The sequence below is a fragment of the Solanum dulcamara genome, chromosome 2, assembly GCF_947179165.1.
Source record: "Solanum dulcamara chromosome 2, daSolDulc1.2, whole genome shotgun sequence".
NCBI lineage: Eukaryota > Viridiplantae > Streptophyta > Magnoliopsida > Solanales > Solanaceae > Solanum > Solanum dulcamara.
Window position 1 is genome coordinate 10,925,826 of NC_077238.1, and position 15,098 is coordinate 10,940,923.

The 15,098-nt window shown below is 34.9% G+C and overlaps 1 protein-coding gene across 1 annotated transcript; it reads right to left on the reverse strand.

Moving 5' to 3' along the window:
- Positions 1–288: 288 nt before the first annotated feature.
- On the reverse strand, positions 289–13,030 carry LOC129880313 (WAT1-related protein At3g28050-like). Its single transcript, XM_055954289.1, has 8 exons — positions 12,753–13,030; positions 12,615–12,677; positions 12,409–12,522; positions 11,262–11,490; positions 11,021–11,179; positions 5,504–5,655; positions 5,181–5,344; positions 289–632 (listed from the first exon to the last, which is right to left on the reverse strand). Exons 1-7 carry the CDS (start codon positions 12,938–12,940, stop codon positions 5,194–5,196), a joined length of 1,056 nt encoding a protein of 351 aa, XP_055810264.1. The 5' UTR covers positions 12,941–13,030; the 3' UTR covers positions 289–632; positions 5,181–5,193.
- Between the last annotated feature and the right edge of the window lie 2,068 nt (positions 13,031–15,098).

Genomic DNA, 15,098 nt, shown 5'->3' on the forward strand with positions numbered 1-15,098 from the left:
TAGAAAAGGCAGGTTATCAAGTTCTAAATAACTTATACATTATTGTTATAGTTTTTGTTGTTAAATATTTTCTAACTATATACTATATTTCTTCCTCTTTGGACATTTTGCACTAATATTTCCCACAAAGTCCAAGCCTCTAACTATATACTATATTTCTTCCTCTTTGGACATTTTGCACTAATATTTCCCACAAAGTCCAAGCCTCTGTATCTGGCCCACATTTAAAAGGTATAAACGTGCCTAAGCTAAAAGAAAGAAAATAAGGCCAGTTATACATTTGACCGATCAGCAGAAAATAATTACATTCACTAGTTAAATATACGATACATTATTTTGTATAATATACACAGATATATCAGGTTTGAGAATCTTTGCAAAGCATAGTATCACAATGCTGACCAGAATAATAATAATATATACACACATTGACAAAAAGAGTGACAAACCAAGTCATTACAGAGACTTATTTTACATTTCATAGGTTTATCTGCTCTGCATTTACAACAATGTTGAGCACATGTATGAATGTTTCAACAATTTTATACAAACTTCAGCAAAGGAGGACCTCCATCTAATTGTGGCTTCCATGTCTGCAACTTCCACAATATGCTCCTTTGACTTCTTCCATTCTGCAGGCAGGCAAGAGCTAATAGTCAATCCCACCGGCATCAATCAAATAAAAAAAGTCACGCAAAGAGATTTATTTTATAATGTGGTGTTTGTGCCAGCTTGTGCATGCCTCAGATAGTTCACCAAGTACCTAGTACCTCCCAAAAGCGCAGTCATGCAAATAGATATTTAGCGAGAATGAAAAGACTTTTTAATGACATGTTACGTGATGTTATTAGAAAGAAAATGACACGAGGAAAAGTCATGATCATACTTCCGTTGACATGAGAAAAGAGGATACAACCATCTAAACTGTCTCCTCCAGCACAGAGGCGTCGAGCATTTCACAATGAGTTATCTAATTTTCTTTTTATGCATAAAGAATGAGATATCTTAAATATTTAGTCATGTATGACGTTGAAAACCCAATGCAAAGTCAGGCCAGAGTTTATAGTCACATGGACATCAACCAAATAAGCAGTCATGCATATAGAGAGTTATCGAGAACAAAAGACTTTTGTTGACATTTCAGGAGATGATATTATAATGAAAATGGCATGTGAACAAGTCATGATCATACTTTCATTGACATGAAAAGAGAGATGCGGTCATTTAAAGTGCCTCCTCCTGCACAGAGGCGTTGAACATTTATGTGAGTTATTTAATTTTCTTTTTAGAGGCAAAGAATGAGCCATCTTATATATTCAGACATGTTTGACTTTCTAACAATCAATGCTTCTTTGAGTGATATCAAAAGGCAAGCTCTATCAATTCTATGAAAGAAACCTCATGTTAGTTCTTCGCTTCAATTCAGATTATTAAACATAAAGTCAAGGAAAACTGCATTTTGAAAGATCAACTACATGTTATGTCAATATATAGATTTAATTCATAATCAAAAATACTCAAATGTATAAATCAAACTATCACAAATAATGTCAACTTTTCCAAACACACAAAAGAATAAATGTTTTCTTTGTCTTCATAGATAAAAGAATTTGTGTTATGTATCATTCATTTATTTATCAGAAAGAATATGCTGCTATTTTTCTTGTTCGTCCCAGGTAATGTAAAGCATTATTCTTATAATTAGCTTAATCATAAGTTTCATCAAGATAAAAGATTTATGAGCCGCATCTTCTTTCTGATTACTAGTAGTCGTCCACTTAAAACTGATTTAGTTCTGTTCCAAAATATATCATTCAGCTGTTCAGTAATTTGTGATCCATTTGGTAAAGCACAGCCAATTCATTTTAATTGATGCTCCCCATCCACTAACAGAAGATATCCTTGAAATAAAAGAAGATAAGGACATGCTACACATAGGTTGAAGAACAAAGGTTTGACAAGATCAATTGTGCTCGGAAAAAATCAAGGGTTAAATTTAATAAGTACAATATTTTCAATTAAATCATAAAGAAATCCCTCGGGATGGTAGGCACATTGGACACCACAGGTTATCTATACCAAGTCAATTCTGCACTGTGGGCTAAATGACCTTTTCTGTTCAACTCATCTTTTGACACCTTATCCTTATGACCTGTTAGGCTGTTACACTGTATAATACTTAATAAGAGCCGCCCAGCTTACGCAATGGATTTGAAGTCAATAGAATTTGTGTCAGGAAGGGTTTATGTAGAAAAATCAACACGGCTTAAAATGATGAGATTCAATTATGGTGGATGTCAGTTCTAAATTAAACAAACTCTAAATGGACTGGTTCAGCTACTGCTTACATGCTACAAGCTGCCAAAACCAAAACAGAGCAGTAGTGGATATAATAGGAAATGTTTATATGACAAAAAATAACCGGACTAGAACTGTCTCCAGATTTAGATCATAAATTTTCATTTCCTGCCCCAGCCTATTCAGTACCTAAACTATATATGTCTTGTCAAAATGGCCAACTACTGATCTACTTCTAATCCCCTCATTGATCTCTCCGACACCCCCAAAATGTATACTGGCATTTAAGCATTGCCTCCTCACCGTTTCATCCATGTAAGAATCTCTTTCTAATAAATGTTGTGTTAAAGCTTGACCTCGTTGCTATCATTTGGATACAAGACAAGACGAGAACCCCTTGCAAATGAGAAGTTACAACTTTTAATACCAAATTCATATGTTTCTTCTTCTAGAGAATTGAACCAAAAAAAAACAGAATGGTTATCATACTAATCATTGACATGCCAAGAGAAGAGATGTAACTAAAAGGATATATTCCTACAATAAACTTGCTTTTAGGACACAAACCCTAAATAAAATTCTACAACTTCTAAGAAGACGGAAACATTTCTTCTGAGAAGGACTGACATGTTCCAGATTATTATGTGATTCAAGGATGTCCATAAATGTGTCTATATGTTGAGACTGACGTATTTTGATTATTAACAAACACAATGTACTCTGTGAAGGAATTGTGTTAAGAAACAGGTCCTTAATGCTGATGAATAATTTTTAGAGAAATTATCTGTGTATATCTCCATTATTATTCGTGCAATATATTCTAGATAGTCACAAGATCTTTCCAAAGTTTTTGATCTCTAAAAGGATTCAGAGTATGGCCGAATTGGAGTTATTTTTTGTAAGACATGATTTGAGAACCTTCTCGGTAAATAACTCAGCTTTGATTCGGTTTCCTTACTTGATAGAATCTTCGAAATAAGTGTTTTCATTTTTCATGTGCTTACTAATGTTAATAATATATATTGTATACTATTTCGTAGGAAATCATTCATTCACACAAATTGAGAGATTGAGCAACAGTTTTAGTGCTTTCAAGCAATTCATCATTCTTGAAAGTACGAAGACGATCATCTGAGAATGAAGAACCAGGCTGAAGACTCTGGTCCTTGTGTGGGTATTTCAATTCATTGAGTCCAGTCCTGGATTCACTTGTAATAGGATTTTGAGTTGTAACCATCTACTTATTCAAAATTCTGTTAGGTTGCACATTGTTTTGTTATGTGAAACATTTTGTCGTTCAAGTCAGTGTGACTTGAGGCGAGTATAGTTGTCAGGTAATGCCGTAACAGTTAATATCAAGGCTTAGAGTCAAGTTTAGATTGCAAGGGTTTGCAGTCTGAATTTTTGGCTCACTTTGTTTAGTGGAGTTTAGGTCATAGTTTTTGCACCTTTTGAGTCGGGTATTTTCCACGTTAAAAATCCTATGTATTTACTATTACACACTTCACTGTTTTTGTGTTCTTAACTGAATTCTCACAAGGACCAGTTCTACAGTCAAGTTAGGCAAATTTTAAGAGGGCCCAATTCAACCCCCACCCCTTGAGTCGTCAAGATGCACCTAAACTAACACTATATATTGTTTATTTACTGGAATCTTGGCGGGTAAGAGCTAAAAAGAGAATACAGTTACCAAATATTCCGTTGTTTGTTAGTATTTCCTATAGTTCATGTGGAGTATGCTCTATCAAGTATCAGAGCCTACTCAGGATGTGAAGCTGTCTACAGCTTTATACAAAGAGAACAGATGCAGAAGGAGCAATAGCCACAACTCTGAAAACCGAACCCTGACCATCCCAAAATTTATCATTTTCTTCGTCTCCTAAAGGTTTATAAAGCTGCAAGGACTAAAGATGCAACGATCTTGGGCTCGGGATAAGTTACAAGACCTTGGAGATCTAGGCATAAATTTACCATCTCACAGTGCAGCACACTGTAGTATGATACTCGCTCCAGTAACATGAAAACTTTAAGCGTGACGCAAATTTGGTACGACCCAATTCAAACCCCTACCCATTGAGTCGTCAAGGTGCACCTAAACTAACACTATATATTGGTTATTTTACTGGAATCTTGATGAGTAAGAGCTAAAAAGAAAATACATTTACAAAATATTCCATTGTTTGTTATTTCTTATAGTTCATGTGGAGTATGCTCCATCAAGTATCAGAGCCTAGTCAGGATGTGAAGCTCTGTCTACAGCTTTATACAAAGAAAACAGATGCAGAAGGAGCAATAGCCACAACTCCGAAAACCACACCCTGACCAGCCCAAGCTTTATCATTTTCTCCATCTCCTATAGGTTCATTAAGTTGCATGGACTAAAGATACAACGGTCTTGGGCTCGGTATAAGTTACCAAGACCTTGGAGATCTAGGCATATATTTTACCATATTTCACAGTGAAGCACACTGTAGTAAGATACTTGTTACAGTAACTTGAGATATGTTAGTGTGTTCGAGTCCTACATTGGTTGGGAATGGACTAATGGTTTGCTTATATAGACTTGGGCAATCCTCCCCTCATGAGCTACCTTTTGGGATTGAGTTAGGCTCCGACACCATATCTTTACATGGTATCACAGCCAGGTTCATCCCTCTTTGGGTTTCCCATCCATACTCCAATTGGACCTGGGAGTGAAGGAGGGTGTTAGAGTGGGTACGAGTCCCACATTGGTTGGGGAATGGACCGGTGGTTTAATATGCACTTGGACGATTCTCTCCTCATGAACTATCTTTACAAGATATATAGTTACAACACATAAGATATGCAGAAATTGTATTCCCTAATGGCTTTAAAAGATAGCTGCTAAAAAGAAGACGTACCGATGATTTATGCTTAAAATTTTGTCTCTGCATCCTTTATTTGCAAGAGTGGGGCCTTTGAATTGACATTTCGTGCGAGTTTTTCTTCATCCACCTTGTCTTCTTTTGTTTTTCCCCACATAACAGCGTAAAAGCCAACAACAATTATAATTGACCCCACCAAGCTGTACTCAACAAAGGTGATGATTAGGCACATGCAAACAGTACTTTATGACATTCACGAATCGAGAGAGAGAAAAGAGTTCATAATAGAAACTTTTTTTCAATTTGGATTGCCAACAACTTGATAGATTTGTAAAATTGTAAATGAGATATAACCATACCTGCCAAGGTAGAAAATATCCCCTAAGAAGATTATACCCAATGCAGCAGCAATTACGATTCCAAGAGGATGGAACATAGCAACAAAGAGAGGTCCCTTTCTACGAATGCACCAAAACATCACACTGACTTGAAATGCTGAGCCAAATATTCCCTAAGGAAAGCAAAATACATGTCAGATGTTTGAGATATGCTGAAGAATGCAACTGATGCACCCCTCAATGCTGAGAAAATATAAAAACACACATTAGTATTCTCTATTGACAATACTCAAAAGATTATAGCTTTCTTATAATTACTGATAAGCCCAGACTTCTTCCTAGTAAAACAAAGAAATGTGTTCTCAAGGGAACCACTCAGGATTAATGTGGTTGGCTAGAGTAGAAGAAGAGGAAAGCTAAACCAGTGTTCAGGAAAGCGAGCGCTTCATCGCTTTAAGTGGTGAAGCGAAGCGAGGGTTCAGCACTTCAGCCAGCTGAAGCGAGGCATGTGCAAAGAAGCGGCCACTTCTGGGCTTGAAGCGCGATGCGACCAGAAGCGGCGAAGTGAGCAAAGCATCGGTTTTATTTTCTTTTAATTAATAAGTGATCGATTTTAAAGAAGAAAAAGAGTTGCGACTTACCTGATCCTTAAGAAATCAGAATAGTAAGGTTTCAGTGTACTCTTTCCTTCCGGTACTTTTTCTCTTTTCTTTCTTCTTCTTTCTGGTGAGTGGCACTGCTAGCCTAGGAAGTTTCTTCTTTTTTTTGTACTCTGTTCGTTACTCTGTTTTCCTTTGCCCTGTTTAGCTTTGATTATTTAAATTATATGTTGCTGAATTTTTTTTTCCTCACAGTGATTAAAATATATATTGCTGACTTGTTTCTTAACAATGACTAAAATGTTGTTGAATTTTTTCTTAATAGTGATAAAAATATAATGTTGATTATTTTTCATAAATCTTGTCCGTGATTAAAAATGACTGACCTGGCATGAAAATACGGGAAAAAAGTGAGACCAATAGGACAACAATTGTATGTCTGTTTTGTGATAAGACAACTAAAGGAATCTTTTTTTAGTTTTTAATATGAATTTTTGCTTATATCTTTTGTCTCTATTTATTTTGGTCTTTTTCCTTTTAAGTTGTGCTTCACTTAAATGAAGCCAGCACTTCGCTTAAAGTGTGAAGCGGGACCTTGTAGCTTTTTTCCGCTTCGCGCTCCCCTAAACACTGAGCTAAATCACGTAAACAGCCAACTGTTGGCCAAACTAATTGAATAATGTTTTGAACAAAAGAAAGAGAAACCAAATTCAAAGCTAACATAATTACTTTTTAGCAGGTTTATGTCTCAACACATGAATAACTTTAGAAGTTGTGTAAGCAAATCTTTTGTTTTAGTAAGTGATTATGACGACTGCTTTGATTGTCTTGGTTCTCTATTGAACAGCTTTCTGAGTCTTCAGCTATATAGGAAAATGTTTGTAGTCTTTGGAAGTAATTGTTACTCCCTCCGTCCCACCATTTTATCTGAAGATGTTCAAACGGGTAGGAATTAAAAAGAAAAATTACAGACTTTTGGCATGTCAGCCAAATATATAGCGAAGTTCCAAAATTATTCTTTCAAATGTGTGGTGGTTAGAGTTCCACATACCTTTCATTTTCTCTATCCTTCTGAAAAATGAACCTCCATATCAAATGGGTACAAACAAGTCATGTCATCAAAATTAAACCGCACATGCTAAGATCAAATAGTTTCCAAAAAAAAAGATGTTAGTATTATTTTTGGGATAGACTAAAATGGAAAATCTGCCACATAAAATCTATGTTGTTCGGACTCTTCAAAAATGTTAACGGATGCGTGTCGGATTCTCCAAAAGTAGTGTAGTTTTGGAGAATCCGACACGGGTGAGGCATCGAAAGTGAAGAGTCCGCGCAACTTAGCATAAAATGGAATAAAGGGAGTATTGAAGAGCAGTGCACTCATGTAATTCAAAATATCATTAGCAATCTGGTATAGGAAGTATGTAAACTATTTCAGCATGTATTTTTGATATACTCTAAGTTACGCGGACTCTTCACTTTCGGTGCCGCACCCATGTTGACACAACATGGGTGTCGGTGTGGAATCCATACCGGATATGGTCAATTGATTTTGGGTACTTTGACCAAAATTGATTGAGAAATTCAAGACAATTACAATGATTTCCGACATTAAAACAAAAGATAGGGTGAAGTCATAATTTAGGCATATGTTTCTTTATCATTAAAGGATATTGTATTAAAAAGTCCGCAACAAAAGGTGTTTTAAAGATATTTACAAGTCAATATCACTGTTGATTCTCAGAGTTATCTTCAACGTTGTTGAAGCAATATCTGGTTTGCATATAAACTGGGGAAAGAGCTTCATATTCCCAGTCAATACAATACAGTGCCAAACATTGAGGACTTGGCAGAAAAATTAGGGGGGAAAGTGGGTGAACTCCCAACCACATACCTGGGAATGCCCTTAGGAGCTAAGAGCAAATCCAAAAACATGTGGAGTGAAGTAATAGAGAAAAGTGAGAAAAGACTGGCAAACTGGAAAAGTCAATACCTAACCTCAGGTGGTAGACTCACTTTGGTTAATGGTGTAATGGATTCTATCCCTTCATATATGATGTCAGTCTTTCCTACCCCGGTCGGTGTGACTAATAGACTAGATGTTGTTATGAGAAATTTTCTATGGAAAGGAAGTGAAGAAAAGGAGAAATACCATCTAGTGAAATGGGAGGAGCTATTGGAAAGTAAGAAAGGAGGGGGCTTGAATATCAGGGAACTGAACATACACAACAAAAGTCTGATAATGAAGTGGTTATGGAAGTTTGCAGTTCCAGAAGAAGCTTTATGGAAAGAGGTGATCAGAACAAAATATGGCATGCAAGACAGATGGATAACAGAGGAGATGACAACCCCTTATAATTGTAGTGTATGGAGATCCATCAGGAACCTATGGCAACTAGTTTCTTCAAGAACAAGTTGCAAGGTTGGAAATGGAGAGAAAATGGCCTTCTGGAAGGATATATGGTGTGGGCAATGGCCTCTGAAGCAGACTTTTCCGGAGCTATATAATTTAAGCCAAGCTCAGGATGCTACTGTGGCTGAACTATGGACAAGACAAGGTTGGAATCTCCATTTGAGAAGGAACCTAAATGACTGGGAGATAACCTTGATAGCAGCTTTTCAGAATACAATCCCTCAAAATTTCAATTTGACAGAAGAAAAGGACAGACTAGTGTGGAAGATGGATAGCAGAGGTATTTTTACTGTTAGGTCATCTTACAAAGACTTGACAAGAACAAATACTCAGGAGATAGGATGGCCATGGAGAATGATCTGGAAGACCCACATGCCCAATAAGGTAAACTACTTTACATGACTACTGGCAAAGGAAGCAGTCCTCAATCATGAAAACCTTAGCAAGAGGAAATTCAGCCTATGCTCTAGATGCTATCTATGTGAAGAGCAGATAGAGACAGTAAACCATCTCTTTTTGCATTGTAAATGGACAGATCAGCTGTGCCAGATGTTCATCCACAAGAGGAAGATAAGATGGGTGAAACCGGGGAAGAATCAAAGAAGTACTAAGAAGCTGGATCATTGATGGTAATGCAAGGAAGAAGGAGGATAGGTGGAATATGGTTCCAGCGTGTATTTGGTGGATCATATGAAAAGAGAGGAATCAAAGATGTTTTGAAGGTAAAAGAAGCAACATACAGAAGATCAAGATAGACTGCTTAGGCCTTTAATATTTTTGGTGTAAACAAGTAGTTGTAGACAGCACAGAAAATGTTTTTAATGCTATCGACTGCCTGTAATTGTCTATTAGGATTTTGTAAGAAACAACTTTTGTGATGGGGGACTACATGTTTAGTGTAGTATACCTGTGGTTAATATAGAAGTAAAGATTCCCATTTTCAAAAAAAAAATATCACCGTTGAATGTGCGATGAACTCAAGAAGTTTATCATGACCTTTATATCATTTGCAATAGCCATGTTACACCAAAAAAAAATTAGTAAGGAGATGCATTTGTACATAATAATAAAATAATTAAAGATTCAAACTTAACCTCAAAAACTAATGCATTCCTTTCCTTCCAAATATCCACCATAAATTAGGCATATTTTTATAGCTCTATTTTTAGATATTTGAATCACTTTTAGCTGAATACCAGTACCCCTAGCCATACAATGGATCCGTACCCGCGAATCTTCAAAATTAAGATCATGATGGATCCAACCTCTATATCCGCACCCGTGTCAGATACCCGCACCCTAGTCGGACCAACTTAGGATATACTTTCCCCCTTTCATTTTATATTGCGGTGCTTAACTGGCATGAGGTTTAAGAGAAAACAAAGAACTTCTGGTACATACCAAAAAGTTATGTTGCTTGGACTATTCATAAATGTCAATGGATGCGTGTCGGATTCTCTAAAAGCAGTGCATTTTTGGAGAACCCGACATGAGTGCGGCATCGAAAGTAAAAAAGTCCACACAACTTAGACCAAAAGTACCCTTAGAACAAGTGTTCTTAGACATGTCATGGTATTTCTATGGCTAAGAACATATCATTGAGGATAAAATGAAAAACTTAAAAGTTAAAAGAATTTTCAAATATACAAAGATGTCACTTCTTGGAACAATCAAAAAGGAAAGAATGTCATACAAAGGAGCAGTTACATAGAGAAAAAAGATATTCTAACCGCAGTCAACATTATTGTCCAATGTAATTGGTCAATTGAAAGTTTGTGCTTGTTCAGAAGGCACGTTACATCAAAGACGTTTTCACAGTTCAAGCAATTTGTTGGCAAAAGATTTAGGTCCCCCCCCCCCCCCCACACACACACACTTTTAAGAAGATTCCATGAAGAAAGAAACTCTTCAAAAATTAGAAGTATTTATTTACTATTGATCACTTAGCCAATATCTACTTCTCCTTCTCACTTTCCTATCATTACATGTTAACTGAATGTCCAACACATACTTCCCGACCTGAACACTCTTGGAACAGACACTAAAATCAGTACAGATCAGCCTCAATATGGACCAGCTTATCCCTCTCTATCTTTATTTTGTTTCTAATCGTATGAGATTCATGCTTTAGAACAAACTGCGTGCTCTAGTGTAGCACCTAACTTGATCCCACCTTTGCGTAACACTCTAACTGAGATTAAGTAAGAGCAGAAACATAAAAACGTGCTGTACCTTAGTTTGCAATTGATAAAATCTAGGTCTAATAGGATCAAATTGAGCCAAGTTAAGATCAGGGGATTGGGTGGAGGAAACTGTACAATTAGCTAGAGTTTAATTCTGATACCAAGCAGACAGAGATCTAGAATCAGGTTAAGTAATTCCATACCAGTCTCAATTAAACAGGATTCATCTACTTATAGAAGTACTTAAACAGAAACAAATTCTTCGCCCACGTATATCTTAGCATGGTCATAAACTCACTATATGAGCAAACAAAATGTATATGCACACAATTTACCTACTTACTGAGTATAGAACAGCGTACAATCTCGTACCAGGTTGTAGCAACCAAGCATTTAAGTTCCTGTCCATAAACAGAGAGACAATTGCTGATAGAATGGATGCAAAGAAGCAGTAAAAGAAGACCACAATCAGCTCAACTGGATATTTCTTAAGGACGGAAGCCTGTAAAAAAGAAAAAATATATCAGTTCTAGTGCTGATTCTCAGCTAATAAAAGAGTCACTTTCAAAGAGTTATTCTCACACCTGTACAATTAAATATAATGAAGACACTACACAATCCACTACAAGATATAGTCCTCCAATCACCCAGTCAGTTTCCTGGAAATGAAGATAATTTTGAGGCTTCAAAGAGGAAGTCAACAAAATTTGTGGTCCCTTGTAAAGAGTGGCGGTGAACGCTCCGGCAATTGAGACAATGGTTCCAACGGATTTAATCAGGGTACTTGTTCTTCGACAATCTAATTTCTCCATTCTAAAAGAAAGCAAAAGAAGTGTATATGTGTTATTTGTTCCAGTCTCTTGTGATCAAAGAGATTGATAGTATCCAATTAGGTCACTGATGTCTAGAAGAGAAAAGAGACCACATTGAATGGCTTCATTAGCAGGTTTCTCTGTTTATCAAAACCATATGACCATTAACTTGTTTGCTTGCAGGAGTTATATATGCATGTGTATGTATATATATATTAAATCTTCATAACCAAGAGAGGAAAAGAACTTGAAAGTACAACATCCATAACAAGGGAAATTGATGCACTTTTGTAAAGTTTCATTTTGTTCCAGTTCAATGTATAAATTTTCCAGTTTAACAAATAAATAATTAGAGATGGCTAAACTCATATTTGTAATATTTAGTCTTCTTTCCATCATTTCTTTTCTTACTTATCCTTCCATGGTTCCTGAATTTACGGAGAATCTCCCCATTACATTTTTTCTGTTCATGCGTGGTCTAAAACTGAATGGAAATGAAAAATTCAATTGAATTTGAAAACAATTATACTAACAATTGAAACCAAAGAAACAGTCACACTACTAACTGCAATGTTTATAACATCGAAAACATAACTACACCAAGTAGAATAGTTCAGAGGGAATCTGTTTTACCATATGCCTGAAATCGAATAAACAGGCTTACTTAACACTCTCTTTGTTCCATTTATATGACATTCTTCTCTTTTTAATTTGTTCCAAATAGAATGACACATTTTTATCTTTGAAAATTGTTTAACTTACACTCCTCACTTTACCCCTTAATGATATACTAGCTATAAAAATGTCTATGTTATGTGTACGCGTACCAAGCTATACGGCGAATTAGTCTATCTTTCTTAAAATCCGTTCAACTCTAAAATCAACTAGAGCAAAAGTGAGGAGAGGGATTAAAAAAAACCTGAAAATTACGGCAAGTATGAAAGTAAAACCTGGGATGAGGTTGAGCATTGCTGAGGCAAACGAAGCAGAAGTATAATTAATCCCCGTATACCCAGTTAGCTGAGCTGAACAGCTACAAATTCATGAAAACCCATAACCCAAAAATCAGAAAGAAACAGTTAATTTTTCATACATAAGACTATTGAAAGATGAGAAATTACATACCCAAGAACGCCCAGCAAGAAAAACCCACATATAAGTGAGAAATTGAGTGGAGGACGAGTTGACCTACATAATCAAATCAAATCAATTAAAGATGGTATTTTTTTTGTGGGTTTTTCGAATTGAAGCGAAAGGGAAAACCTGTAGAAGAAGAAAGAAGGGAGGAGAATAAGGGAGGCAAGAGTGTTGGAGTAGAAGACGAAAGTGAAATTGGTCATTCCGGTGGACATGGCTTTTTTGGCTACTATCATTAGACCCACTTGTGCAAATTGAGTAGAAGCCATTCCTATATATGGCAAAGCTTCCTTCATCTTCATCTCCATAGCCATTTTTCTCTTGTTTGTGAACTTGGACTTCACCAGTGGAAAAATGCAGTTTCAATGGTCAACACTAAACTGTTGGATACTGAGCCCCAAAAATTAAAAATGAAAAAAGAAAAGTGAAACTTTTGAGCCGTTTGGATGGCATTATAAGTTAGAAGATAAGTTATTTTCAAAGTTTTTTTTTTAGTGGTCAAACCAACTTATAAACTCCTTTTAGGTTATTGTAATGTTTGTCTAATGCTAACTTTAAATCATAAGTCAGCTAAAAAAGAAAAATTAGGATTCCTAACTTTTTTTTCTAAGTGCTTTTGACCATAGAAATTACTTTTATATCCCTTATATTTTAACTAAATTCTCAAACTACCCTTTTTATTCTTTTAACCCTAAAATTCACATTTTTTTCCTCATTTCTTCGACGCACTTTTAACCAAACACTCAACTATTTATTTATAAAAATAATTTTCAGCACTTCAAAGTTCTAAAAGCATTTCATACATAAAAGTTACTTTTTTAAGCTCATCCAAACGGGCTCTATAAATCAAAAAAAAAAAAGTTGGTTACCCTAATTTATTTATTTTCTCATAAGCTGCTTAAAGCAATTTAAGCCAAACAGACAATATCAATTTACACGACATGATGGAAATTTTGAAGTTCAAATTTTAAGGATAAATTCAAATATAAAAAATTCAAATTTTTTAAAATAAAATTTATATATTTGCCACATAAAGTAAGACAGAATAAGTAAATACTTTAGAAAATTTTTTAACAAACATCATAAAAAATTTCTCCGTAAATCTCACAATCAGGGCTTATTAAATATCTGGCAAAACAATAATGTATAATTTTCGCAAACTAAAACTACTTAGATATATATTTAATGGACTATTTTAAACATATCCCAAATATAAGATTTTTTTTCATATCAAAAGTTATTACGATCTTTTCATGTACATTCTTGTTTTACATTATAAAAGGGCAATGAAGTACTCTGGAAATTACCCTATTTTGTTATATTCTCTCTTGAAAAAGGAAATGACATAAAATGGAAAATTGTTATCGTCTTTTAGTTCTTTTAATTAATGTTGGTCTAAGGGTCTGAAATAGATAACAGTCAACAAAATTATCACAATAAAATCAGTCAAAATTCTTTTTAAAATATCTCTAAAATAATGTGGTCTCAAACTTTTTGGAGTTTGTCCCAATTGAGATATCACTTAATTCCAAGAAATTAACTTCTTAACCATTTGAATGATTGAATACTTTAGAATGTTTGCATGATTTCATAATTTCTAGGACAAGTGAATTGAGTTTTCCTCGATCAAAAGTTCTTCTGAAATGAGAGAGCTATTGTATGTCTCTTTAGAGCAGGGTGTTTATCGAATGGTTCGATTTAAGCACTTAATATTTAACTTATTGATGATCAATATTTATATGTAATAAATCGCTATCGAACCAATAAGATATCAATCAATTCGGTTATGCTCATTATCGATTAATCGATTTATCTGATATAAAAATTGAAACTAAAGATTGAGCAATTTTTGTGTACTCCAATAGTAACTTCTCATCCAACGACCTGAGCCCATTGGATTCCATCGTTGTTGCCGATAGAGAATACAATTGGTAGGTGTTGATGATGGTAATTAATTGGGGTAAGCGGCTAATGAAAAAAGGTGTTTGGGCCAAAGAGATATTATTGGTTGGGGAGCACGAGTAAAACGGGTTATCAGTTTATCGTATATAAAAGTAGACAATCCATTTCGAACCGATAATCTCTTATTTATATAATTCTGAACTCAAACTATCAACACAATAACTCAATACCAATATTCTACTTATATTTTTTCTGTTTGGTTATTGGTTATAGTTTGATTTTAATCCCCCCTACTTCATGATACTTTATAATACTTTTTTCATCCCCAATGTTTGATTCAAAATATAATTTTTTTGATAATCAAGATATTGTATCTCTATGGAAAAAGATTTTTGCTGCTCGAAAAAAATTTGAGTTTTTTTAGAAGAAATTTAGGGAAGAACGCGTGATTTGCTTCTAAGTTGTTGTTTTTCAATTACATTTCATATTTTGTGTTTGGTAAGAAGTAAAATGTTTTTCATTAAAAATGATTTCCTATAAAATGTTTTCTTGGAAAACAAGTGGGTTTCT